The sequence below is a fragment of the Aythya ferina genome (genome assembly GCF_964211825.1).
Source record: "Aythya ferina genome assembly, chromosome: 2".
In the NCBI taxonomy this organism is placed as follows: Eukaryota; Metazoa; Chordata; class Aves; order Anseriformes; family Anatidae; genus Aythya; species Aythya ferina.
This window is the reverse complement of record NC_140297.1, coordinates 59826296-59851771: the sequence shown is the minus strand read 5'-3', so window position 1 is coordinate 59851771 and position 25476 is coordinate 59826296. Positions and strand designations below refer to the sequence as shown.

At 38.5% G+C, this 25476-nt stretch overlaps 1 protein-coding gene across 2 annotated transcripts in view; it reads left to right on the top strand.

Annotated features, from left to right (window-relative positions):
* Nucleotides 1-25476, top strand: part of POU6F2 (POU class 6 homeobox 2) — a 308147-nt gene that overhangs the window by 183427 nt on the left and 99244 nt on the right. For both annotated transcript variants that reach the window (XM_084509804.1, XM_084509803.1), the window contains exon 5: nt 22078-22403. In XM_084509804.1, the coding sequence (XP_084365930.1) occupies nt 22078-22403 (326 nt within the window). The remainder of the gene's footprint in view (nt 1-22077; nt 22404-25476) is intronic.

The following is a 25476-nucleotide window of genomic DNA, read 5'->3' as shown; positions in this document are numbered from 1 at the left end:
CTTTCAGAAGGCATGAGCAGACCCATTTAATCCACTGTGTGTAATGATCTGAGTAAACTGAAGCACTTCTTCCTACCAAAGGCACACACAAATCTTACATGCTAGCCAGCGTGTGTCTGTGAGAGAGAAAAAAGTATTCTCTCCTAATACCTCAGCCAGTGGCTTCTCACTGCAGAACGGTTCAAAGCAGAATGCTTTCACTCCCATTTTCTGTTTCTTAAGCTAGTAAGAGGGAAAGCAAGGTGCTTGCCCAGCTTGGTTCACTAGAGTGAGCATTGTGCTTTAGATTGCTGCTGACCTTGCCCGTGCTGTGACCCGCCAGGAGGAACAAGTGGCATTAGGAATGTCTGATGGATAATAGTTAAGATTTCGGTACTCTCTAGGTGACATTGTAGGTGGATGCAGGCCCTTTAAAGCATTCTGCTTGCTGAGATTAAACAGTAAGAGCATCCCAGTGGGCCTGGTCCCAGTGAAAGGAGTTTACTGGAGGGGGAGCAAGAGCAGCTCCTAACAGGAGGAGAGAACATGAGGGCATCCAAATCCTGAGAAGATTGTAGCTGAAATGAAAACAAACTGGTTGATAGGTTGCAGAATGTTGAATGCTGCCTCTCAAAGTACTTTTAAAGCCTCTCTCACTTTTTGCACTCTACCCAGTACAGATAATAAATAATAACTTATAAGTCAAGTATGGATAGTTATTGCTTTCCCTAGGGGCAATTTCTAGGGGCAAGAACAAGCAATTTTCTGGTCGATGTCCCTGTGTTAAAAGTGCTATTTGATAAATTTTGGAAAGAAAATCTGGAAATTAAAAGAAAAAAAAATCCCAGTTAGTATTTCAAATGAAATGCTTTTCAGAAATTACTTTTTAGAGGTGTTGGTTGTACCACTCCACAGGAGAAGCTGTTCTGCCAGTACATAGGCAAGATGTTCAACTTGCAAAAAATTTCTGCTATGAATATGCTACAGGAAATTTTTACTGACAGGTTATTATGACTACTTTAATGCACATATGACCCACTGTCTGGAAGACAGTTAAAATTATAAACTGTTCATAAATTTACTGACACTGTAGGCAACGCAGTGTTACAGCAGTAAACATTAAAGTTGATTCTCATTTCTTAAAATAGTATTGCTAAGCCTGCAGAAATGCGAAGCTTCCTGTGGAAGAAAACTATTTCAGGTCTCTGCGTATTAGTCCTTTAGCCTTGCTTATGTGCATTTGTGACAAATGAAAGTAGTCACATTAAATCTCCATTTAATGTTAAAATGAAACCAACAAATTCATTCAACTCACAGCTCTCTGCATTAAAGTTCTTATAAAGCTTTACACCCTAATTCTGAGAAATCATTTCTGTCCATGGTCTTTCTCTAAATGATTTTTTATGTAGTTGTCGGCTCCAGCTACTCATGATATATGTGAGGCATAAGGAATAATCTTGTTACAAGGCAAGTGTATAAGTTCTTACAGTTCTTAGTCAAATTTCCATCAGTGAAGAGGAATTACGCTCAAGTGATAATTGCATTATCTGGCTCATGCTTTAAGTATTCAGTTCAGTGCCATAAAATGATGTTTCAATGTGATGAAGCAATTTCTCTAGTTCTCTGCCCTACTGTTGACTTTCCCATATACAGCAGCTGCAAGAAAGAGCTTTATTTCACTCACACATAGGTAGAAATCACTTTCCAACAGGAAAATCGAATGAGCAGCAATAAGCCAAATCAGGAAGAACCCCTGTTTGCATTTTAGATCTTTTCTTTTTTGTATGCTGTGTTTTGCTGTGGGGCTGGGAGTAGACCTGTGACTTTTCCAGCTATGTTTACATACACAGAGCTTGCAGCAAAGTCAAGTTTAGAAGGGAGTCTGTTAAACCCTTCATTTTTATGGACCATATTGCTATCAAAGCTCGTTTGATCTGGTTTGCATATATCTGCACTCTTTTGAAGCTAATCAAGTAGTAGTCTTACATTGCTTTCTGCTCACACTGCAGGTTTATTTTAACAGGTCTTGCTATGGCTTTCTGGACTCTGACCGTCAGTCTTGCAAAATCTAGGATTGTTGGTTCTGTGATTTTTTAGAAAAATGCAGTTCTGGATTAATTTGCAGAATTCATGATGTAGAATTTTAGGACTGTCTTGAGTACTCCTAACATACAACCACAGAAAGAGGTGAGGTATTGAAAGAGATAAATCAACAGGATCAGAGCATATATGTCATTTTGTGCTGTTTCACCATAAACCTGGGGTTCATCATAGGAGATTAGACAGGAGACATAAAGATGGTATCAAGCCCAAATAATGACTGGAGAGAGCTGTAAAAATGCTGAAGTGGCAGGTTTATGTAATTTTCATGAAGAAAATGTAAACCTTAAAGAACAGAACAGGGAGCAGGAAAAAAAAAAAAAAAAAAAAAAAACACTGAAATGTCAGTGCATTAAGGTTCAACTCCTCCCAAAATCTGAAAGCCATAAACGACATCAGATGTGAGTTGGGAAGGGGGGTTGGAGATGGGATGCAACTTCAAAAGAGGTGAGAAGATACTTCACCACCTAGGACAACAGGCTCAGCATAAGAATCTAGTGGCAGGTAAGAGGGATGCTGTTTTGTATTATGTGAATCTGCAGAATGTGTATGGGTGATACACAGCTACATAGAGGAGCAAAGTAAATTAGAGAAGTCTTGTTCATATAGCAATAATAAGGTTGTTAGCAAGTGATCATAATATTGCAGAAAATCACAAAAGGAATGAAGTGGAGGTGAGAGGGCAATGTTCCTTGAGGATAAGTCTGCTTAGAAATTGTTCCAAGGTATATGAACATCAGTGTTAAAAATAGTGGCTTCCATGTAATAAATAAATGTTCCTCAGCTAATTGAGGGGAACAGTGCTGAGTGTCACATAGAGAACTGAAACATGAAGCTTCACTGCACCTGAAAGAACTGCACAACAACCTGTGTCCCTTCCAGGCCACTAAAGAAAGGACTTTACAGGCTCTTTTGGGCCTTTCCATGCTCCCTGCTCCCACCTCAACCACAATGAAGGATTTCTGGCCTCCTCAGTTTATGTGTGCGCTATTTATCACCAAAAAACATACCCGTGTAATTCCTAGGATCTCTGGGTAGTAAAGAAGTCTTTAGCTTGTCATGTGAAAGGGCAGCAGTCTGGGCAACAGCCTGTAATGAATTAGTGTTTACTCGCAGAAGTAAATGGGTTTGTGGTGGCAGATCTCAGCACAGTATCATGATTTTGTTGCACTGTTTAGCTAATTGTCATCTATTAATATTTCAGTGAACAAGACCCAGTGCAAAACCCAGCTGGGATCTCATAATCAGTCATTTTGCATAATGAAAGGAGGATCTCCTAGACAGTGTCCAACTTTGGTTTCCAGTTATTTTCATCCATGCACTTGGCTTGACCCAAGAGTGTTGCTGCCAACATGAGGTTTTAAACTGGTACATTGCAGCACATACATGCAAGATGACATCCACACTGTAGCTTGGCAAGAAAATCATTGTGTACACTCAAATACAGCGCTATGATCAGTATTATTGTAATGACAAGCCCTCCATTCAAATTTTGATTGTTGCCATCCTTGTCTCATCTCTAAGTTGAAATTTCAAATTTTGTAGCCATTAGAAATTTGGTGTAAAGCAAAACATCTCAAAGGAAAACTTAGTTTTTCATTATGAATGTTGTTTTTGTTTTTGTTTTCACTTCCCTTTATTTTGATTCTTTTCTTTAGTTGAAATTTCCTTAATTTTATTTTAATTGAGAGTTAATAGAAACTGAGTTGTTTTAGCTAACATTCTGGAAACACATCATATTTCTTACTCCTTGAAAACATGTGCCAAAAATATCAGTAGTTTCCCAGATTTGTCTATTCTGAACTCCAACATTGCTGTCAGATATCACAGCAGAGCCAGGTACCCTGAAGTTCTGAATTAAATAATTACTGTCAGCTTGTGAACCTCTTGTCTCTATTCTAAATAACTCTGTGATCCACTGCTATGTTGGCTGAATTCTGCACATTTTTAATTCCACATGTGGTTGGAAACAGAGACTAGCTTATGCTCCTGCAGCAGCCAGGCCTTGAAATAGCTCTCACAAGTTGTATGTAGACTGTCCACTGATTATTTTGAAATCAGAACATTTTCTTTTTTGATGTGAGTTGTAGTTTATTTTGATTTTCCCCTTACTGACAACTATCTAGAACTGATTTTAGAGAGAGTTTTCACTGAAGTCACCACAATTACTTGTACAGAGAACTTGGACTGGTGTAAAGTGTTGTTCTGAACAGATTTAGCATAGGACTTCAGGATATTTTTGCCCTGGAGTTCTTATAAGTATCTTTAAAGGTAATTTTTCTAGCTAAATGGAAATATTATGTCAATTAGTCAACATACCTAAATCACCCTGTGCAGCAATGTATTAGATGGAAATGAATTTAGTAAATCTCTCATTCCATCAGCAAAGAGTTCCAGATTGTGTTCCTTTGAATACAGAGGCAGTCCTCATATAAATGGGCTTTAGATGAGGTTTAATTTTTTGTATAATTTACCCCAAGATCCTTCATGAAAAGCACTGAACAATAGCATTGCCTTTATATAGGTGCACAAGCAGATAATTGCATCTAAAGCTACTTTTGACCCAAAATTATTTTATTTGAGGAAGCATCCACTGTATCACCAACCACTGGCTTGAAGTAGCATACCGTCTCAGTCCAGCTGAAAATGCACCACTGAGGTGTAATTTAACCTCAAGTAATTTAGACAGTTAATTCTTTTTAAGGAATTATTAGCTATGTTTTTATCTGAATCAGGCATATATAAATCATATTCACAGTAAATTGATTGATAATGTCAGTATTAGCATTATTCCAGTGGTGAGCAGCTTGTAATTATACCAAAAAGTTATTTTTTGTTATCTTAAATGAATTAAAATATTATATCATGTTGTTTTTGTTTAAAAAATATGAGGTGCATGAATTTAACCATGATTCAGTTACACTACTGTTTGGGCTTTGGGCCTGCTATGATTTAATTACATTTTTGTTCATTCAGACGTTTATAGTGCATGTATGTTTTCAAATCATTCTCACTGTAGCAGCAAATTTCCAACTTCTCTGTGCAAGCAAACGATCTTTAAAATTGTCCTCGCTCTATAGTACTTAAGAAAGGGAAGAAGTACATGAAGAAGAACCTCAAAGATGAAGGCCAGGCTTGAAGCACAGTTTCATTAATATTGGATGGCAGGAAAGGAGCCAAGTCCCAGATAATGAGGAAGGAGTTGCAATTTTTTTTAAAGCTATCTGGTGACAGGGAAAACAAAAATGACATTCAGCTGACGAATGAGGGGAGTTTGACCTAGCCTTTTGACCCTTGACAATCAATCTTACCTGCTGCTTCATAAAGAATTATAGCTGTGCCACTCACATTTGACTCTGGATTTTTACTATTCTCTGTGACTTTTGCCTTCTTTCTTTCTTTCTTTCCTTCATTCTTTTTTCTCTTTCTTTCTGTCTTTTGTTGTTGTTGTTGTTGTTGTTGTTGTTGGAATGCATGGTCCAAGAAGAATAAATGTGTTGTATGCAAGACCACACAAAACAGAATGTGGTCTTGAAAAAATAGAGAAAGAGAGAAGAGATTGGAGGGAACAGGCAATCAGTGCAGGGTGGAGTTAAGGAAAATACAGTGATAAAACAGTTTATGCATGCTATTCATAAATGCCCGTGCTATATTTGAGTCTTTGGTGGGTCACATAAATAAATAAACAGCAGCCTGGCATCCTCCTGATAAATGCCCCATGCTCAGTGCCGTATCCCTAAAGCAAAAAGCTGTGCGAAGCAGCTGCTGGTGGTGTGGAAAGCTCGGGGGATGCAGTGGTGTCAGAGACCAAAGAGCACCCTTCTTTTTGAAGGCGACGTCCACCTTGTGCAGGGCAAAACAGCTTGCAGCTGCCTGAAAACTCAGTGGGCTCCCACTGCCCTCCAATGTAATGTTGAAAAGAAAACATAAGCTGCCTTTGGTTAATGAGAATGACAACACAGTAAAGGTGAAATATGATTCCGTGCAGGAGCTATGAGAAAGCCAGCAAGAAACCAGGATTTGAGGAGTTTTTATGGTATTTTGGTTTTGTTTCTACTCTCTTATTTCAAGTTTTATTGCTATGTACACTATTAAGGGTTTGCATACCTTCATTATTGGAAAGGGCAGTAAGTCTAGACAGCAGACGTCTCCTGCATTATCTATTAAGGGTGGCAAAGCAAGTACCGAGTGCACTGTTAGTGGCACAACTGTTAAAAGTAAAAATCAGATCCACAAAACAAAAACCTCTTAGAAATAAGAAAGCAAAGGTCACATTTTCCTTTTGGTTTCAGCAGTGTAAATGAACTGACCCTGCTCTCATTACTCTGTGAAATTCAGCAAAGAGTTTGTCCCACTGTCTTCACTGGCCATGGTGATTCATATATTTTTATTTGCAGAATTTTTGCTTTGAGACACTGAAACTAAGCTAGTCAGTATGTGCATCTTTATTGTAGTTCTTTATCTGCAAGAGGTGACCACTGAGAGCTTTTTAGTTTTTATAGACAAGAAGTTGTCTGGGAGAAAAGGAGGGATCTTTAGGGCTTGTTTTCAGTAGCTGTAATTACAGCTACTGTAATAGAATCATAGATAAAGGAAATAATAGTTGATCCTTTTTTTGAAGTTGTATATTATAAAATTTTGTAAGTACATCCTTGATACATGCTTCAATGAGTAAACACTCAAAATGGTAACTGCTGAGAGACAAGCTTACTGTGTTTTTGTTTTTACCTTGTGAACACATTTTTGTCCTGTCATGTGTAATGAAGGGATGAATCCACCTTGATTCATTTTGTGCCTTCTTAAGATTGGGAAAAAAAGAGTACAAAAACTAGACAGGACAAATCCCAGGCCTGCCTTTCTCTTGAATTTTCACAGTCATGAGTAGCTATAGCCAGCTGGACTTGACCTGGTCTCAGCTGCCTTTGCATAAAAAGTTCATGAAGTTCAAAATGGACAAGTTCAAGGTCCTGCACCTGGGTTAGGGTGATCCTGAGCAAAAATACAAGCTGGGTGGAGAATGGATTGAGAACAGATCTGAGGAGAAGGCTCCAGGGTGACCTTATAGCAGCCTTCCAATACCTAAAGGAAGCCTACAGGAAAGCTGGAAAGGGATTATTTTTCAGGGAGTGTAGTGATAGGTCAAAGAGTAATGGTTTTAAAGTAAAAGAGGGGAGATTTAGATTAGATACAAGGAAGATACTCTTTACTCAGAGAGTGTTGAGGCACTGGCACAGGTTGCCCAGTGAAGTTGTGGATGCCCCATGCTGGAAGTGTTCAAGGCCAAGTTGGATGGGGCTTTGAGCAACCTGGTCTAATGAAAGGTGTCCCTTCCCATGGCATGGGGGTGGAACTGGATGATCTTTAAGGTCCCTTCTAACCCAAACCATTCTATGATTCTGTGATTTTGCTCTTCAGAAATAAGTCTTTAGAGGAGTATTTGTTTTCTCCTATTTCAAGCTGTTGAGTTACAGCACATATAAGTTTTGTGCATGGAGACTACCTCCAAACCACCTCATCTGACTATTCTCTCCTCTGTCTTCTGACCCTCTCTATATGTTTTCTGTGGGTAAAATGGCTGAATGTTGCCTGCACAAGCTTTATATGGTATGAAGGTCTTTCTTGCATGTAAAAATGTCTCACCTATCCAGCAACATCATACAGTCTAGTCACATATCTTGATTTATTGCAATTATTACTTGTAATATAGTCAGAAACAAAAACAAGAAGTCTTTAGCATTGCTACTTCTGAGAGTCTGAGAATCATTTTGCAAGGAGTTAGGGACAGGGAACGGAGAAGGAGAGGAATTTCCATTTCCCATTTATTCTTCTGTAATTTGTGAGGTGATAATCATCGGTGCAAACTCACACAATGGTTCAAATTTCATATGTAATATGGAAGTCCAAGCACAAAGCATATTAACAGAGCACAGTCATATTAACAGAGCACAGTCATATTAACAGAGGAAGTCAGGTCAGTAGTCTTCAGACTCTTTAACAAGATGACAGAATTTATGAATCATCAGGGCATCAGGATGTGGTTACCTGCAGCCTATTCACATAACAAGCCCACTGGGGGCCTATAGTTATTGCCCCTGAATTTGTTTTCCTTTCTTCATTTTCTTCTGCCATCTTCCTGTTTCTTTGGCCTTCCGTACTACACTAGAGGAATCGCTTTATTACCACATCATAATGTGGCGTTGGTGAAATTTTCTCATGGATTTTTTTTATTGTTATTATCATTAGCTAGTTTGGTTTAGTTGGCTCTAGCTATGTGTCTCGTTTGATGATAGAGATGTTCACAGTGGTGTACAATGAACTCTAAGTACCAGTCTTCCAGGAAATCTGGGAATGTTTTTCATTCTGAGACATCCTCTAAACACAGTGTGAGACAAGTGCCTAAAATGTGTCTGAGCTGAGTTCATTTTAGAAGACATCCTTATTACTGGAGATCTCAGAAAGTCTTATAAGCTGCTGGGAATAAAAGCATTACTCAGACATTACCAAGAAGTAGGAAAAAAGGAAACAAATGGGTGCTTTCAAACCATCTATATATCATTAGCACAAGGTAGGAGGTAGCTCTATAACAATCTCTTCCATGTGGAAATAAAACTTTCTATATCTTTGACCCCTTAATTTTGAGTATCTTAGTGCACATTGCTATACTTTGCTAATTTAGCTTTCCTGTGGTGACAGAAGGTTTTTATCCCTTCTTTTTGTTTACTGAGCACAAACGTGAGGCAGATTAACTGCCATGCCCAAAGTTGTACAGGCACAGTAGGTTCAGGAATAAGAAGTGGATTCCCAGGCTCTGATCTTCATCCATAAGACAATCAGTCTTAACTCTCTGTTTCTGATGTGATTTTTTCTCACATACAAGGTGATGTTTTGTTCTAATTAGGAAAACCGCTTTGCATCTTGGAAGCATATCATCCAGGTGGGAATAGTATTTGTCAGTACAGCATATTTAATTATTTATAACTGCTTTCTTTGTCTGATGGTTTGATTGTTATTTATTTTATACCAGAAGGTTTGATCACTTAAACCGCCTGAAATCAAACATTTGGCATTGTTTACAAATTATGAAAATGGTTTCTGATTAAAGTCTTCCATGGGGAGATTAAAGTTTCAAATCAGTATGTAAGCCAAAGGCATTTTTCTGAATCTTAGTGCACATAGAGTTTCTCTGTGGCATGTGCTGTGTATTCATACCCCCGCTGTCAGAAGTTATGGGCTATGACTAGCACATTTTCCCCACAGTTCTCTCGGGGGCATTTCTTTAGATTGCTCTCATGGCAGGGGGCAAACAGAGCCCTCTCAGTGAAGTGAGAGGCAGGTCTGCAAGGCACCCACTAGACAGTATCTGCCAAAAAGGCCACCTCTGGCTGCAGCTGAAAAAAAAAACTGAGAGAATCATGCATGGATCTAAAAGCTTATCTATTTTGCAGACATACTGTGATCAAATCTTGAAATCATTGCAGCATAAGTTAAATCAACAATGCTTCTAGCAATATGATCACAAGAAGTTAGATGGCATTTCAAGAGCATGTTGATTAGGGGCTATTACAATGAATTTATTTAAGAATACCACTATAAAAAGAATTGAGATGGAAATGACTTCTGATGTTGCCTATACTGGTCCATGGACCACTGTTGATTCACAGATATAAGAGGTCTTATGTTCTTGGCTTCCCCTCTTTATTTCCCAGTGCAAAGCGTTAAATTATAATGTGTTTTCCTGGTATTAGTCTTTTTATGAACTGGAAATCCATGTGATCCATAATCTAAATACGTAAAATGGTCAGCAGTGTATGCTGCAAACCTGACAGTGAAAAGTGTTATACTGCATGATCTCTTAAAGAACACTTGCCTTCACTTACATGTCTGGTCTTCGTATATGTTTTTTTCTGATGCAGTTCTCATCACTTCTAATGGCTGGGTAGCTATTGGACACGAAAAATAAACTTCTAAATATTCCTGAAAAAAGAAAGGCAGGAGTTTACACAACTCCTTTTGCTCATAGTCGCATAATTAAGGCTTTCTGAACATAATGTTTAGCCAAATTTGTATTTTCTCTGGTACCCTGTTTGAAGGCTAGGACTGCCAGACTGCCACCATTGTTCCATAAGTGTGCGTAAAGAAATAGACAGATGGCAGGAAAAAGAGGCAGTTATGGCCATACCTGCACAAAGTGAGGTCTCTGTATGAGAAGAATAGTTGAACTCCTGGAGATGACACACATAGGAATTGCCCTCCACAGCAGAATGCTGAAGGAGCTGGTCTTTTCAGGTAGTCTTTAGACAAATATAAGTCCAAAAAAATGTCTTACTTGGAAGACTGGTGTGAGCGGGGGATAAAGGAGTGTTTTTGTGGTCATGTGATGCTGGACCTGGCTCTGTCTCAAGGGTGGAGATGAAAGCATAGCTTGCCCCATGCTCCCTGGTGCTTGGATGGAAAATCAAAGGGAACCATATTAATTTCAGCTTCATTGAAAACACACAGTAGAAAAAACATCCATAGTTGGCAAATGGAAAAGTTTTAGATTGATGATGGAAGAAACATTCATTTCCAAGCTTCTGAGCGAACTATTAAAATCAACAGAGTAAAGACAAAATACCTGGCACTGAAAATGAAAGGAACAGTTTTTGCATCTACTTAGTTAAAACTTGGCAAAACAAATGTAGAGTAGTGGTTTCAGATTTCCGTGTGCACTCACTGTGCCAACTTTTGTTCTTAGGGTTGCCATGATAAAAAGTTCATCTCACTTGAGAAGCGTTTACTCCGTTAACTTTTTTAATCAGAAATCATTTTAAGCAAAAAGTTTGATCTTGTGTCAGCACTAACATGTTTCTATATTTTATACTGTTGAATGGTTCAGACTTTTCATTCAAATACATTACTTTGGAACAAACTCACCTCTATTTAATTGACATTAAAGTTACCGTAGTAAAACTAGTAACGGTGCTTGCCCAGCAGTTATGTAGTATTTTTCATTTATACTTCTCAGTGGGGTTTCTCAGAAGGATGAGAAATCAACCAATTTCACAAGCAAGGAAACTCCAGAAAGTAAATTCTCTCCCCTTACCCTCCTCCAAATCCAAACATCATTATCTGTGATTATACATTAGTGACCAATTTCACATGAGGACTAATGTTTTTATTATCATCAAAATTTTCTCAATTTTCTACAGTTAAAAGTTAACCTTTTGCATTGCTTTATGAGAAGGTTATATATAACAGACAAATTTAAGAGAAAATATTTGTTCTATGAAAAAATCACACAATCTTGTTATGTCACTGCCAGTATGTTTCTATAGGATGAATAAAAAAGACTTACTAGGTTGCATCCTAGGTTAAATTATCCCTATTTTTACAGCAAGTTCTGTGGGATTCTGTTATCATTCTCAAAATGATAACTTCAACAGCTAGTGTATTTAATGTTTATGACAGTCTTAGTGCATTAGTAACCACTAATTTTTATGTGCATTAACACATTGTTTAATTTGTTTAAAAGAGTGAGGAACTCAGAGATGACAAACAATGAGAAGAATGCTTTGTAGCATCATTCAGGTTTGATATAGCTAAACATATATAGCTGATGATACCTAAATCCTTACTTAAAATTATATTCCATTACCCCGAATATTAAAGCTAAGGCAGTAATGCCTTAAGGAAGGCAAAGACTAGCTTCCTGTGAGTTTTTTTGAGAATTACTGATTTGCCACCAACTTCCACTTTTCTTCCATTATGTGGTCTGGAAAAGTGAGTATTTCCATTGATGAGGCAACTAGGGTACTACTTGGTGCATCAAAAAGGCAGCACAATAGAGTTCTGACTGAATATGTGTATACAAATAGTGAATGATTTTTAAGTAGATTTTTGGACAGTTGTCAAAAATTCTTTGGATTGTGTTCCCTTTCTATAGAGTTGCCTGCTCCAGGTAAATAATGCATTCAAGTGGAAGTTACTTTATTAATTGGTGCGTATCTTTTGAATTAAAAACAATTAATATTGAAAATGCAGTTTAACAGGTAAAGATATAGATGCAGATTATTCAAAGGCCTGATATTAACATTTCTGCGGTGTACAAAAATGTCTCAAATATCAGACAGCATCGTGACATGTTTTAGAAAGCCGCAAAGTGGACAGTGCAGTGAGCGGGCAGAGAAATGCAGCTGTTCTCTGGACTCTCCAGCCCTTCAGCTCAGCTGAGGCTGGATCTTCATCCTAATACAGAAGTGTTGGCTTCACACACAGGGAATGGGGAGCACCTATAAAGTCTTCCCCCTAATTCTCCCATCCCCATTTTCTACTGATGAGCAATTTATCCATGTGAATAACTGGGTTGTTTATTTCAACGATGAGCAGGAAATTTAGGTAGGTGGAAGCACGAGAGCACTCAGAGAGCAAATAATTCACTGTTGCTGTGAGGAGGTGATAGATGCCAAGCACAGCGGAGCTAGGATTAGCACCCAAAGCTGCAACATGTTGAGCTGATGAGCTGTAGGGGCTGGAGAGAAATCTGATATTCAGCCTCTCATTTTACTGCAAATTAAAAATGACCAGTCAGTCCACCTGTAGCACATGAACAGCAACAGAGTCCAGAACTGCTGTTTAACTTTGTTTTTAATCTCCCTGCAAGTAAAATAAACAGACTAGAAGGAGAGATATAGGCAGACTGCTTAAATTGAGCTGTAATTAGCTCAAAGCTTGCAAAAAACTTGCTACTGGTGTTGTGGTATGTTTTGAAAGGCACAGAACTAAATACAGGCATTCTTATCTATGCACAGTAAACAGTGAGAATCATGGAAGATTCTTAATGACAGCAAAATAAAGCTTCTGTGAGTCAACAGCAGGCAAGCACAGTGTACCTTGTGTAGCGGCACATACCTTCAGGAATGGCTTGTGGTGTGACAGATTACCAAATTACAGTTCGCTTCCCAGCTCTCCTACAATTTCTCATGTGGAGCAAGTTGCTTAGTCTCTCTGTGCATTGATCCCTTATCTGAAAAAAGAACACCTCCATCTTCGGCTCACATATTGAGGTTACAGCACCCAGCACAGCACCTCCTCGCCAACCCAGTGACCTATGCTCAAGATCGCTTCTATACCACAACTATTAAGTAATATCTGGTGTCATTTAGAGAAAGTTTTTAACTCCATTTTTATTCTTCAATGACTGATGAAGAATACCATGCTCAACATTGTACTGTGCATGTGTCCCAGCTGATGGGGAGTGACCTTTTCTCTCTGGGAGTTGAATAGGGACTGAGAGCATTACAGTCCTTGAATGATCAAGGCCACATGATCTCTTTTGTTCTATTTACCACCTTTTCCACCCTGTTGCTACCATTTTTAATTTTCCTGAAGACAGGAGAAGTTCAAGGTTATTATGAGGATCACAGGACTGTTGTTAACAAGGTTAAAGCCTGAGTCTGCACTAGCAGCATTGGCACAGCCCTGCAACAAGGTAGGACTGACACTTGTGTGCCTGGTTCTCACACTTGCTGTTGGTCATTTTGTTGACTGTAAAAGAAGGGACTGGTCTGGGCTGCATTTTTACCCTTTCTCCTGTTAGTGTACACACTACTCTTTTCTGAGTCATTCCTTAGCCTGTTTTCACTGCTGTTCAGCTGACTTCTCTGGTCAGTTGCAATTTGCATGCTGGGAACGCAATTTGCAACTGCTTGAATATCGGCATTGTCAATATAAAACAGAATTGTCTCAGGTCTTCCGGCTTTCAGACTAGTCTGAAAGCAGAAAATGACAAGCACAGAGTAGTAGTATAGTAAGAGTGTGATAGATGAAAGCAACCAGCCATACTAAGTCACACGATGGGCACAGTATCTCTGCTACCTCCCTTGGTTGAGGCATGGGGGAAAGTGACATTGTCCTTTGTCATTCGCAGGACACTTCCACCAGCACAGCATCAAGGTTACCCTTTTAAGACACAAACACTTTGATCCACTATTTGGTTGTATTGTATAGGAAAAAACACACACACACGCAACACATATGTACAAAACTCCCAGCACATTGCACTTAACAGTAACTTCACTTTTAGTTAAGGAAACATGGCTCACTTCAAAGACTCTTTGAAGATACTTCTAATAAATTCTGATCTTCAAAGAACCATTGCTGCAGCTATACCTGGATAAATATTTCTTTGTCAGAAAAGCCATTTGCCATAAACAATTATAGAATGCACACTTGCAGATCTATTATCAGAAAGAAAGCAAAATCACCCTTTGAAGGCAACAAGCAGTTCAACAAGTTCCTCTTGAGAAGACTTTGCCCCAAACCCTCACAGAGACACATTCCCAACAGAAATGGGAGGGCACCCGGTGGTCTGGGAACTGGTCACTCCTCTGAACTGAAGGACAGAATTCTGCACAGTCTCTTCCTCAAGCTGTATGTCATTGCACTGCTTTTGCTACACGCATTGTTGCTTCAAGGAATGTCAAATACATGGCCTGCATAAGTGCCATGGAAGTTAAAGTTCCAATCTATATTAGAGCATTTGAAACAGACAAGGAGAGAAAAAAATAAACTGCAATTCCTGTTATTAAAGATTGTGTGTGCACAGAGTGCCCAGGCATTGTCAGATGTCCATTATGAGTCATGGTCATTGTTCTCTGAGTCAGCAGACCGTTGTTTCAAACTTAATTTCTTTGTGTCATTCATCTGTTCCCTGTCACATCCCTTCGGCTGTGAAATCTTATATTGGGCTCTGTTGGCCTTTAGATGATCATTTTTCCCTCTGTCAATTAGTGTCTTTCAAAGGAGTCCTGCAGACTTTTCCCAAGAAATGGGATGTTCTCTTTCATCCTGGTCCATAGGAACATTCTTTTGAGTTCAATATGGTCTGGAAATCCCATCTGTAGGAACATACCATGCCATTCCATTTGATTTTCCATGTGTACACTATTCTGTTCTTAGACAGGATCTGGGACCAGTCCTGCTCTCTGTAAGTAGAAAACTTCTTTTATCTGGAATAAGGACTTGATGTTCAGACTCCTACTTCCTGTTGCCTAAGAGTCATGTTTTCACACACACACACAAAACACAAACAAAAAACAAACACAAAGACAAACAAACACAAAACTACCACCACCACCAACAACAAAGTTTCACCTTTAAAATTAGGAGTTTACCTGATACAGGTATGGCTTGCTTGACACACAGCCTTTGGCATTCAAACACTTGCATTACCTTCAGACTATGTCATGGTGCATTTTTAATTGCCTGTTTTTACATGAAGGTCCCAAGATGATTTCCTGATTGATCCCCTGTGTCTTGATGACTCCAGTTAATGTTTCAGCCATCTGTATAATATGGGGCCTAAGGTTCCATTTGAGCTGAGGAAGCAAATGGCTTATTAAAGTCTAATTTCTACAGCTTGTTCTTGCCTTTGGGCATTTTAAATAGGTTAATGCAATTTTTACAATACACTCACAGAACTTTACTCACAGAGTGTTGTCATAAACTAGAGGAAAATAGCCCCTAGATTATCTGAAAATGGGAAGTATTCCAAATATTCTTGTCCTGATATTTAGTCAAGCTCTCTACCTAGAAGAATTTTTTTTTCTTTTTTCTTTTTTTTTTTTTTTCAGATTTTAGTGGATTATTGTACATTTTAAAGTTTGGTAAGGAAAAAATGTCAGATTTATTTAATGCAGTGGATCATTTTTCAGAGAAGTTCCAGTATTCATCAAAATGTGGAGACACTACAAGCACCTGATAAATTATGATGGTTTTCTTCTTAATACTTCCTTTTTATTGCCTATATTCTTTAAAGTAAATTTAGTGCTTATGAAGGATGCTGGATATGACAACAGTAGAAAGTGAAGCCCTCTGTTTACCTGCAGAAATGGTACAAAAGAGCATTGGCAATGCAAGTTTCTTCCCATAACTCCATCTGTGTTCTGCAGCTGTAACCTTGAGGAAGAAGAAGATGACTTGGTCTCCTTACTCTTTCTATCCTTAGCCTCTCTGCTGAAAGTGCAAGTAAAGGTGTCAATTGATGCCATCCAAGGTCGTAGTCTTTATGATCTTCGTAATAGGTATCGGGATACCATCAATTTATTACCTTGACTGTGTGGCAGCCTGCCTCCAGTGCAGGCTCTCTGTGGGTATCTGTGTGAGAATACATCTTCTATACATCTAATACATCTTCTATAAGGTAGAAAACACTCAAAAGCACCATTAAAGTGGAATGATTTTTGTTCCCTGTATTGACCTAGACTAGATTTGAACCAGTGATTTAGAAATAATATGCTCTGTATCCCATTACTAATCTCTTCAGCCACAAGTCCAACCCTTCTTTTTTTTTTTTCCACAAAGAGGATGCTAACATGTTTACAGCAATTCACATTTTGCTCTCAAAAAGGATATTCAAGCATATGCAAAGAATGCATTGGGTATTTGGCTAACCTACCCCTCATTACCCAGGAGGGAGAGAGCGTAAACACAGACTCGCATTAGACTGTTCAGTGTGTGCATTCAATCTTTAGAAATTTGTTTCAAAGAAAAGAAAGGCATATACCTCATTAGAAGAGAAACAACAGGGTGAAAAAGAAAAGCAGGCCATGTTAGTTCAAACGCAAGTTAGTTACACTTCTCAGTTTGAGTAAATTCGTTCTCCATTACTGGGGAAGTGGAAAAAGGCATTAGGCCCTTGAAATGGCAAGAGCCAAGTTCTGTGCTCAGCCAAATAGGAGAAGTTTTAATGTATGATTTTCTCCTTTTTAGTCCATTATACATTGTATCAAGGCACCGAAGAACATCTATGCAATTATGTAAATGGGAGGATAGAGGATAGAGAAACACAAGCATTTATAGGCTAAAATTGCTTCATATTCCTCCTATCCTTTCTTCCTCTTTACACAGAAACAAACACACACAAAACGTTAATAAATCAGACATTACGTGAAGCTTATCCACAAGAGCAGATTCTAGATACAAATTGAATCCCTGGGCATTAATTTGATCTTCTGCCAAGCATTGTCGAGGTCTTTAGAATCTGAATTTATATTGTGAAGGAGGTGTGAAAAAAGAGATATGATTTTTTCATTGTTTTCATTGTATAAACATTTGTGGGCTTACTTACATTCCTTGCTTTTTGGCAAAGTGTGATTAAACTTTAAAATGTATTTTTTATTTAAAATATAACCAGAGCCATTCCCATTCTTATGCAATAATGTATTAGCCAGAGGCAACATGCAGTTGATACTACTTTCACTGAATATAGCCAGGATTGGGACTTGAAGGCAGAGCCTTTTCATTTTTCCTGCTAAGCAAATGATTCAGTCATTCTCCCTGTCATGGATCAGAAAGCTTCACAAAGTGACACTGCTGCTTACTGTATGGTTGCATCAGAGGTGCATTTTTCCAATTGCACCACTCTACTTGACAGAAGGGCATTTTAGTTTCATTTCAGTTGCCTGTGTAGGTCTTACAAACAGAAAACAGAAGGTATAAGTAAAACACAAAGACATATTTTGTGTAAATGTTTCAAATGCATAGCAGCATTCTGCCTATGGCACTCCCAAAAGGTACTCAGGAAGGAGTGTGTTCTTTAGACCATAACGTTCTCTAAGCCCCTAAAGTAGTTCAAGGTCTGTGACAAGTGTAGAAGTAGGTGACCTGGGAGATGAGAAAGTTTGGCTTTGCTACCTCTTGACCATCCATTTGCACCACTTAGCTCGGTATCACTTATTGTAATGTAAATGCTTTGATACCATGGCTAAGCATAATCTGCTTAAAGTAAGATCATACAGCATGGGGTGAGCCCTTTGGAAAATCTGCCATGGCACTGCAACAACCAAGAAACTGCAGTTAAAACTTAAGTTTGGAAACCCCCTATGGCTTTGTTTTCTCATAGGAAGAAGTTTCTCTTAGCAACGTCTTGGATATCTGGTATATACTTAACATGTCTTTTTGTTAATGAAAGTTAAAATATCACACAGCTTTTGTGAATTGTCGTCACAGGTTTTTTTTGTACTTCATATGCATTTTTAGTTAATACTCTTGCTTTTAATGTAATGTACTTCATGTTGTCTTTTTTAACCATAGAAAGTACTTTTTGCATTTTTTTTTTATTCTTGAGTGAAATTCTGAGAGAAAGTAGGCACTTCTCACTTAAACATGTCAAAGTTTTACCCAGCTGTTAGCCAGTAAGTCATAAAAAGATTTCTGCGAGGTAGGTAGGCAGTGCATGTTATCTTTTATACATGCAGACATAGCACTGTTGTACCACCTGAAATTCCATCAGACTCCAAGCTCTGCAGAAAGTGACAAATGCTAGACAGGTATACGATTTATAATGGATGAGGTATGCAAGCAAGCTCTGGGAGTTGGATTGGATTTGATTACAAACAATAATATGACACAACCCCTGCTGTGGATAGTACATACATTGTGAGAGGCAGTGCAATCAGGCAGCATGAACACTGGACTGCAGGCAGGATCCAGAGCCCTAAATCTACCCTTGCAGTACACTTACTGTATGGCTTTGTGAAAGCCTTATCTGATCTAACAGTCCTTCTTCCATTTTCCTATTTGTTTGTTTAGCAACAGCATGTTAAATAATCATGCCTCACTAAGCCACTTCAATGCAATTTATAGTTCGGCATGATACTAGGCTTCAAAAAGGATTTTTAAAGGAATTGTATGAAATGACAAGAATTTATTTGAATAATTTTATGCAGTTACTGGCAATGGACTTGGAAACCTCCCTGAAGTAACTTTTCTCCATCAAGAAAATTTTCCCTAAGGGACCCCCTCCCACCCTAGCACAAATGAGTGTGCTTCCAATACAAAAGTATGTGGTAGAGATATTGATATTCCTGCATTGGCCAACATTCAAGTATTCAGCAGCACCGAATCCAAAGCTTTTCTGCTCCTAGATTTAGAATGAAAAAATTCTCCATATGGAGTCATCATCTGAGAGTGCCGGGCAGACCCACATACTTTAAAACCCTGACATTTTAAAAGTCAACTTCTGACCCTCTCCATTCATTGGACAAGTCAACATGGGTGAGTGATTGCACCTGCTCACATTGTCAATGCACAAAAGCATTCTGGCAATGGCCATTTGACAGTAGGATGTAGCAGCTCAGTAAGACCTGAACCTGCAAAGTTTTAGGCTAAAAAATAATGTTGATTTTTTTTTTTGTTTTTTTTTGTTTTGTTTTGTTTTGTTTTTGTTTATTTGTTTGTTTTTTCTCATTTTGTTCACTCTGGATTCTATTCCTAGTTATAGGGATTGGCAGAAGAAAAAATGCGCAGATCAAAATGTCCATTAAACAGAGTATTGGCCTTGTGGAGAATGGCAATTTAATAAAGATTTCATTTTTAAGACAGTAGTTCAACAGTTGACCAAAGTATGACTTGTTAATGAAACCAAGGCCTACTGTTAGGATAACTATTCTGTCAAACAAATCCCAACACTTCACAACAATATCGTTCTTTCTTAAAAAGATTCATACATTTATTAAAACTGCATTTCACTAAGTGTTTTTTCCTATATCAGACAAACAGACCATTATTATTTCTGTGTATTTGTATCCATGCTTTAGACGCTGCAACTTTTTCACCTGCAAGGCTACTAATATATGCATTTAACAATATTTCAATGGAAGCATCCTGAAATAAATTTTATGCTATGTGGGGAACACTGATACTTCTATTTATTAAATACTAGTTTTCTGATTCCTTTGATCTATATGCAAAGACATGAAAGAATAAACTTATTACAATGTATTGTAACCACCTCTTCATTTGTTTTAGTTTGTGAAGAATCTTCATTTCTTCTACATTTTGGGCTTCCTTACAATTCTGCTTATGCCTTCCTCACATGCCACCATTTTAAGAAGGCAGTGATGATTTTACCTTTAGCCATATATGTCAAAAGATATTTTTGTATACCATAAATTTATAAGATCATTCTATATTAAAATCTATGGAATCAGTAGGGGCATGTTGTATTTGAATTCTTGGTTCCAGTTATCAATGGTTTGTCCAGACTGGTAGACTATCACAGGTGAGGAAATGGCCTGCACAAGGTAAAGAGCTGGTCCAGATTAGGTTCTTCCTTATGGTAATTGAAAAGGTCTTTCCACGTCTGTATGCATACCTACAGATGGAATTGATGAATAGCATTCTTTGTCATCTAAGGTGCTTCATGGTGTTATTAATATTTGTCTGTCCAGTTACTTTCTTGTATACACACCTTTTCCATTCTTTGTTCTCAGTGCCTCAGATTGTATTTTCACTTGCTACCGTCTTGACTTTGGGGCATTTAGGTTCTGATGGTGGAACTGATGGAAGTGTACGCTTACTTCTCCAGGCTAATTTCTTTTGCATGGGATACCATGTGAGTTTTTAATCTGATGGTCACTCTGTTTTATGTTGAAATGCCAAGCTGCCACAAGCGATTTTACTAATAGAAATATATCGGTGTTACCATTCCTCCTTCTTTACTTTATTTAGGTTCTTTGTTGAAGTCACACATGACAATAATTCTTAAAAAGATGTATTTCTAGTTTGATTTCTTCCTTTGGTGAAAGAAAATTTACATTAGCTGTGAATATAGGAATGAGTGACCAACAGCTCTTCCTGCCAATCCTTTTATTCTTCCTTTGTACAGCCTTTTCTGGCTTACCCATTCTGCCTATTCTTTCCCCTTTTTGTTGTCTTTTTTCTTATTCCAGTTTATGGCTCATTGATTTCATAAGTCATAGCAAGACCTCAGGTTCATCCCCGGGGCATAGACATCTGGAAAGCTGAAACAGGGATGTCAGCACAAAAAGAAAGTGGGGATAACTTGACTTTATCTGCCAATCTACAAATAGAGTGGTGAACAATGGTTTTGGCAGTGAAATCTGAGTCTTATTTTAGAAGTAACAAATTTGATTCATGCCCAGTTTACTGTGACTTCTGATGATGGAAATTAGAATATGGAATGTTTTTGGAAACACAGTACAGAGGGCAAAGTAGTGCATTGACTTTATAAGCTGTTTCTCTTGGGATCCGATAGCCATCTAACACAACCCCGAAAATATCAATTAAAGTGAGTAAGGCCAGAAACCGGAATGACTTATTTAAGGGGCAACCCCAGGAAGCATCAGGTTCCTGTGATGTTCTGGCTGCTGTTCCTTAGTGACATCCCTGTGGCAAACTTCTTGCCTTCCTGAGTTTAATCGATGCCTTAGTCAATTTGGGAGATAAAGTTTGCACCTTTGTGCCAGCAGATTGATGCAAGCCACCGGTTTCTAAGCTCACATTTGGAGCATATAGTAGCACAGCACGACATACTTTTGCTATCAGGAGTAAGGAAGCAGTACAAGTGCACAGAATACCTACCCTATTTCACAAGGGGAACTTTATAGCTTTTAGATGTGAATGATAAGGAGCAGCTCTAATTTCAGAGACATGCATTTTTTGGGTATTTTTTCTACCTATGCATTTCACCAAAAAAAAAAAAAAAAAAAAAAAAAAAAAGATTGTTGAACATTTCATTCCTTAACACCTGCTGTATATAGATGTGACAAAGCTCTTTTCAGAGCATCCTTTATTTAAAACTATGGTTTTATCCTGCTCTATATAACAGCACCAGTTCATGTTATGAGTTCTTGCTATGATGCATACAGTGACATCCCCGGCCTCTTCTTCAGGCAAGGAAAATTCCCGTTGGCTTCACTAGTAAGCTTGTCTGAGCAAAGACTGCCACTCAGCTCTGATGCCTGTCCAGTGGGCAGAGCTTTAGCCCTTCAGAAGGTTTGGTCTTACTGCCTCCAGTGAAGTCCATCCCTTATTCCAGAACCAAAGGCTGGGAACATGTTCACTATATGCTGCCACAACCTGTAGTCTGAGGGCAGCTGACCTCAGTGGTCCATGTGCCCCACAATATAAGAGAACCATAATTCAGTTCAGGATATCTTTAAAACAGTAGGTATTGCTGAAACCTACATAACTCCCTTCCCTCTCTTCAATTCGCAGCTACCTCATCCCTGAACTCCCAGCTTCAACAGCTTCAGCATCTTCAGCAGCTCCAGCATCAACAGCAACAACAGCAGCAGCAAGGGCAGCAGCAGCAGCAAAGCCAGCAGCAGCAGCAAACTCAGCAGGCACAGACTCCACAGCCACCACAGCAGACCCAGCAGCCACAGCCACAGCCATCAGCACCACCACAGCAGAACCAAACGCAGTCCCAGAGCCAGAGCCAACAGCCTCCAGTCCCACAGTCCTCCAGCTCCCCTCAGAAACCCAGCCAGTCACCAGGGCATGGCCTTCCATCTCCTCTTACTTCACCAAATCCATTGCAGGTAAGGCACTATGTACAAATCTCTAATGATTTAATAACAGAAAGTGCATACTGCTACTGCAAGGGGAAATCAAATGACTGTTACACCTTCTGACCATACAAGCTGAGAAATTCCACCTCATAGTAGTTAATCCTTACAGGCAAGCTGCTTAAAACAAGCCAAAAGGCCTGATAAGTCAGAAAAGCATAACAAATGATGGTCCTAGCTTGTTTCTTTCTGAATAATAATCATCTTTTGCTCTTAAAGCCCATATTGTAAAATCCATATAAAACTATCTATTTTTTTCAACGGATTCAGCATGCAACCTTCACAAATGGTATTTTCCCAGTAGTGAGCCTTTATGATAACTTATGAGGGCAGCAAAGTTAGCTACTCATCAGCAGATGATCTGACCGCCTGTAAAAGAAATAGAGCTTTGGCTAGTATGTGTGTGCACAGGATGGATGGGTTACCCTTCCATTTGAAACCACAGCCCAAAAATTTGTCCTGTTAAGGATCAAATACTTCTATTAAGAAGTGTGGTATAGGCTCCAACGTTCAGAATGCCAAAGAATCAGTCCTTGGTGCTTGCTCCACCAATATAGGTGTTTTCTAACAGACCACATCAACAGCTATGGCACCCATGTTGATGCTAGACTCTTCCCATCTTGGAATTCCTGGGAAGAAATAAGATATCTCTAATACAATGATCCTATTTTTTTACACTTGTGTGTTCTTACATAGTATGTCTCACGTAGTATTCATGTCCTGCAAGAGCAGCTTTGCCTATACCAGCAAGGGTGGTTCTGAATAAACACCAGGGTAATCTGTGAAGTGAATACTCTCTCAAGATGGGCAGTGGAACTGCATTTAGAAACCAGCTAGAAATGTTGACAAAAAGCAAGTGTGTGTTCACTTTATTCTCTAAATTTTGAGACCCCATTTTAAAGGTTTTATCCACTCTCATGGCTTCAGCCATTTGCTTCAGAAATTAAACTGCATTAGCTTAATAATTAAAAAATCCTTTTTTGATGCAATTAAGAGAATTGGTTTACAAGAAGCTGTGTTTGCCATATGACCAGTTAAACCTGCATTAACCTGAGGAGTTGCAACTAAATTGCATCAGATCTGATTTTTTAATGGTTTAGATAATAGACTTAAAAGTCCACAAGAAATGTGTCCTTGTTTCCTTAGCTTTTTCTTACAGTTGTGTAGAAAGTTTCTAGAGCTTCTGCTGTGCATTGTCTTAGACTACTTTTCCACCCCTTAATGCCCAGTCTGTCATGCTAGTGAGTGCTTCGGGACCCATTAGTATGCAAATTATTGACATAAAGAGACAGGAATAGTTCCAGAGGAGCTTCTGTTACATGTTATTGTTTCAGTACAGCATTAGTGTATGTACACTAAGCATACAGTCTATATGTTGCTAAAACTGCCTGCAAAATGTTTTTACTTTTAAAATTGTTGTGCATTCAGTTTTCTAAGCAGAGCAAATGCACACATAAATTAACATTAGAGTATGAAGGAAAGAGGATGATGTTAGATAACATACCTCAAGAGGGTTGTACTAACACTGAATCTAAATCATAGCTCTCATATACCCTCCAATCCCAATCTAAATCTCCTCTGATTTCGAGTACTTTCAGTCTCATGTGTGACCTACAGGTACTGGCCAAGCAGTTTCTACTGTTAGCTTTGTGGAGTCACGTCTCACTCCAGGAAGTACAGTAAAAGCATGTAAAATGAACAATTCCTTGCATAGCAGGTGCCAATGTCAATGTGTTTATGGAGACACCTTGGCACAGCACTCCCTTTAGCATTCATATCTTTATAACTACCCTTATGAGGGCAGTCTGAATAAGGCAGGCCAGACAGTAGTGGAAGATGGGATTCAAGTACTCTGACATCATTTTAGTTCAAATACTATCCCCCATACCTTTTAGGAACTGGGATTAGAACTAATGAAAAATACCAAAGTGAGAGGTCTGGCACTCCCACTGGTCTGAGTTTGGCCAGTACTGCTAAGCCAGCTGCATGACCAGGGCACTTTCAGAACAACAGCCAAGGAATTATAACTCATTAGCTGTCAGCTCTGGCTCAGCATTAAAGAGTTAGTAATAAACTGAGGAGTGGGAATTTTTTACATTCTTACCTCTCAAAGATCATCACCATCTAAGTAGCCACGAATACCCAACGGTATACCCACAGATACAAACGTGCTATGTGCTGACATCCAGAAGAGAAGCCTAGATTCAGCACAATGCTTCAGGACTAGCCTTAATTATGCATGTATGGCCATTGATTTGGCCTTTTAGCCATTTCTACAGCAAGTGTAATGCTTCTCAGGTTTACCTAAGATACTGCATTTAATAGGACTTAAGAACTTGAAACATCCTCTGTCATATAACTGAAAATAGTTAAACTGTAATATGCAAATAGTTTAACTCTAATATGCAAACAAATGATAGTCAGAAATATCTCCAGAGGAGCTGCTGTTGTACTTTATATATGGTTGAAGGACATGGTCATGTATTTTCTAAAGCAGAGCAACGCTAAACTCACCTCCATGAAGTTTGACTTTCCATTCTAAATCCTGCAGAGAAAAGCTGCTTTAACTCCATATGTTTAGCTTCAGGACTGGATCTGAAATTGTTTTCTACCATACAAGCATAAACAAAATAAAAAAGGAGAGAGTCCACATTTGGCAACAGTTTCTATGTCCAGTCCATAATAGCTGCTTAGAATGTGCTTTTCTTGTTTAAATGTCTGATGTTTTAACTTAAAAATCAACCTAGAACTAAATTCAGAGATACTATGGCCTCAAAGGTAATGATCTTTATGAACTAGAATGAAATGGGTTTTGTTTGCAGAATATTAAGGGAATAAAGATCAACTAAGTTAAAGTTTGACAGCTTAAATTTCATTTCTGAATTCTTGATTTTTTCATGTGGGCTTTATCCTTTTACATTATTCAGGATATGTCTGAAAGATATTAGTTTAGAACAATGCAACCTCAAAAAATTGTCATGGAAAGTCAGTAATTCAGGAGGATGATTGTGTTTGTTTCAAAAAACTCTGAAGGATAACAGCAATT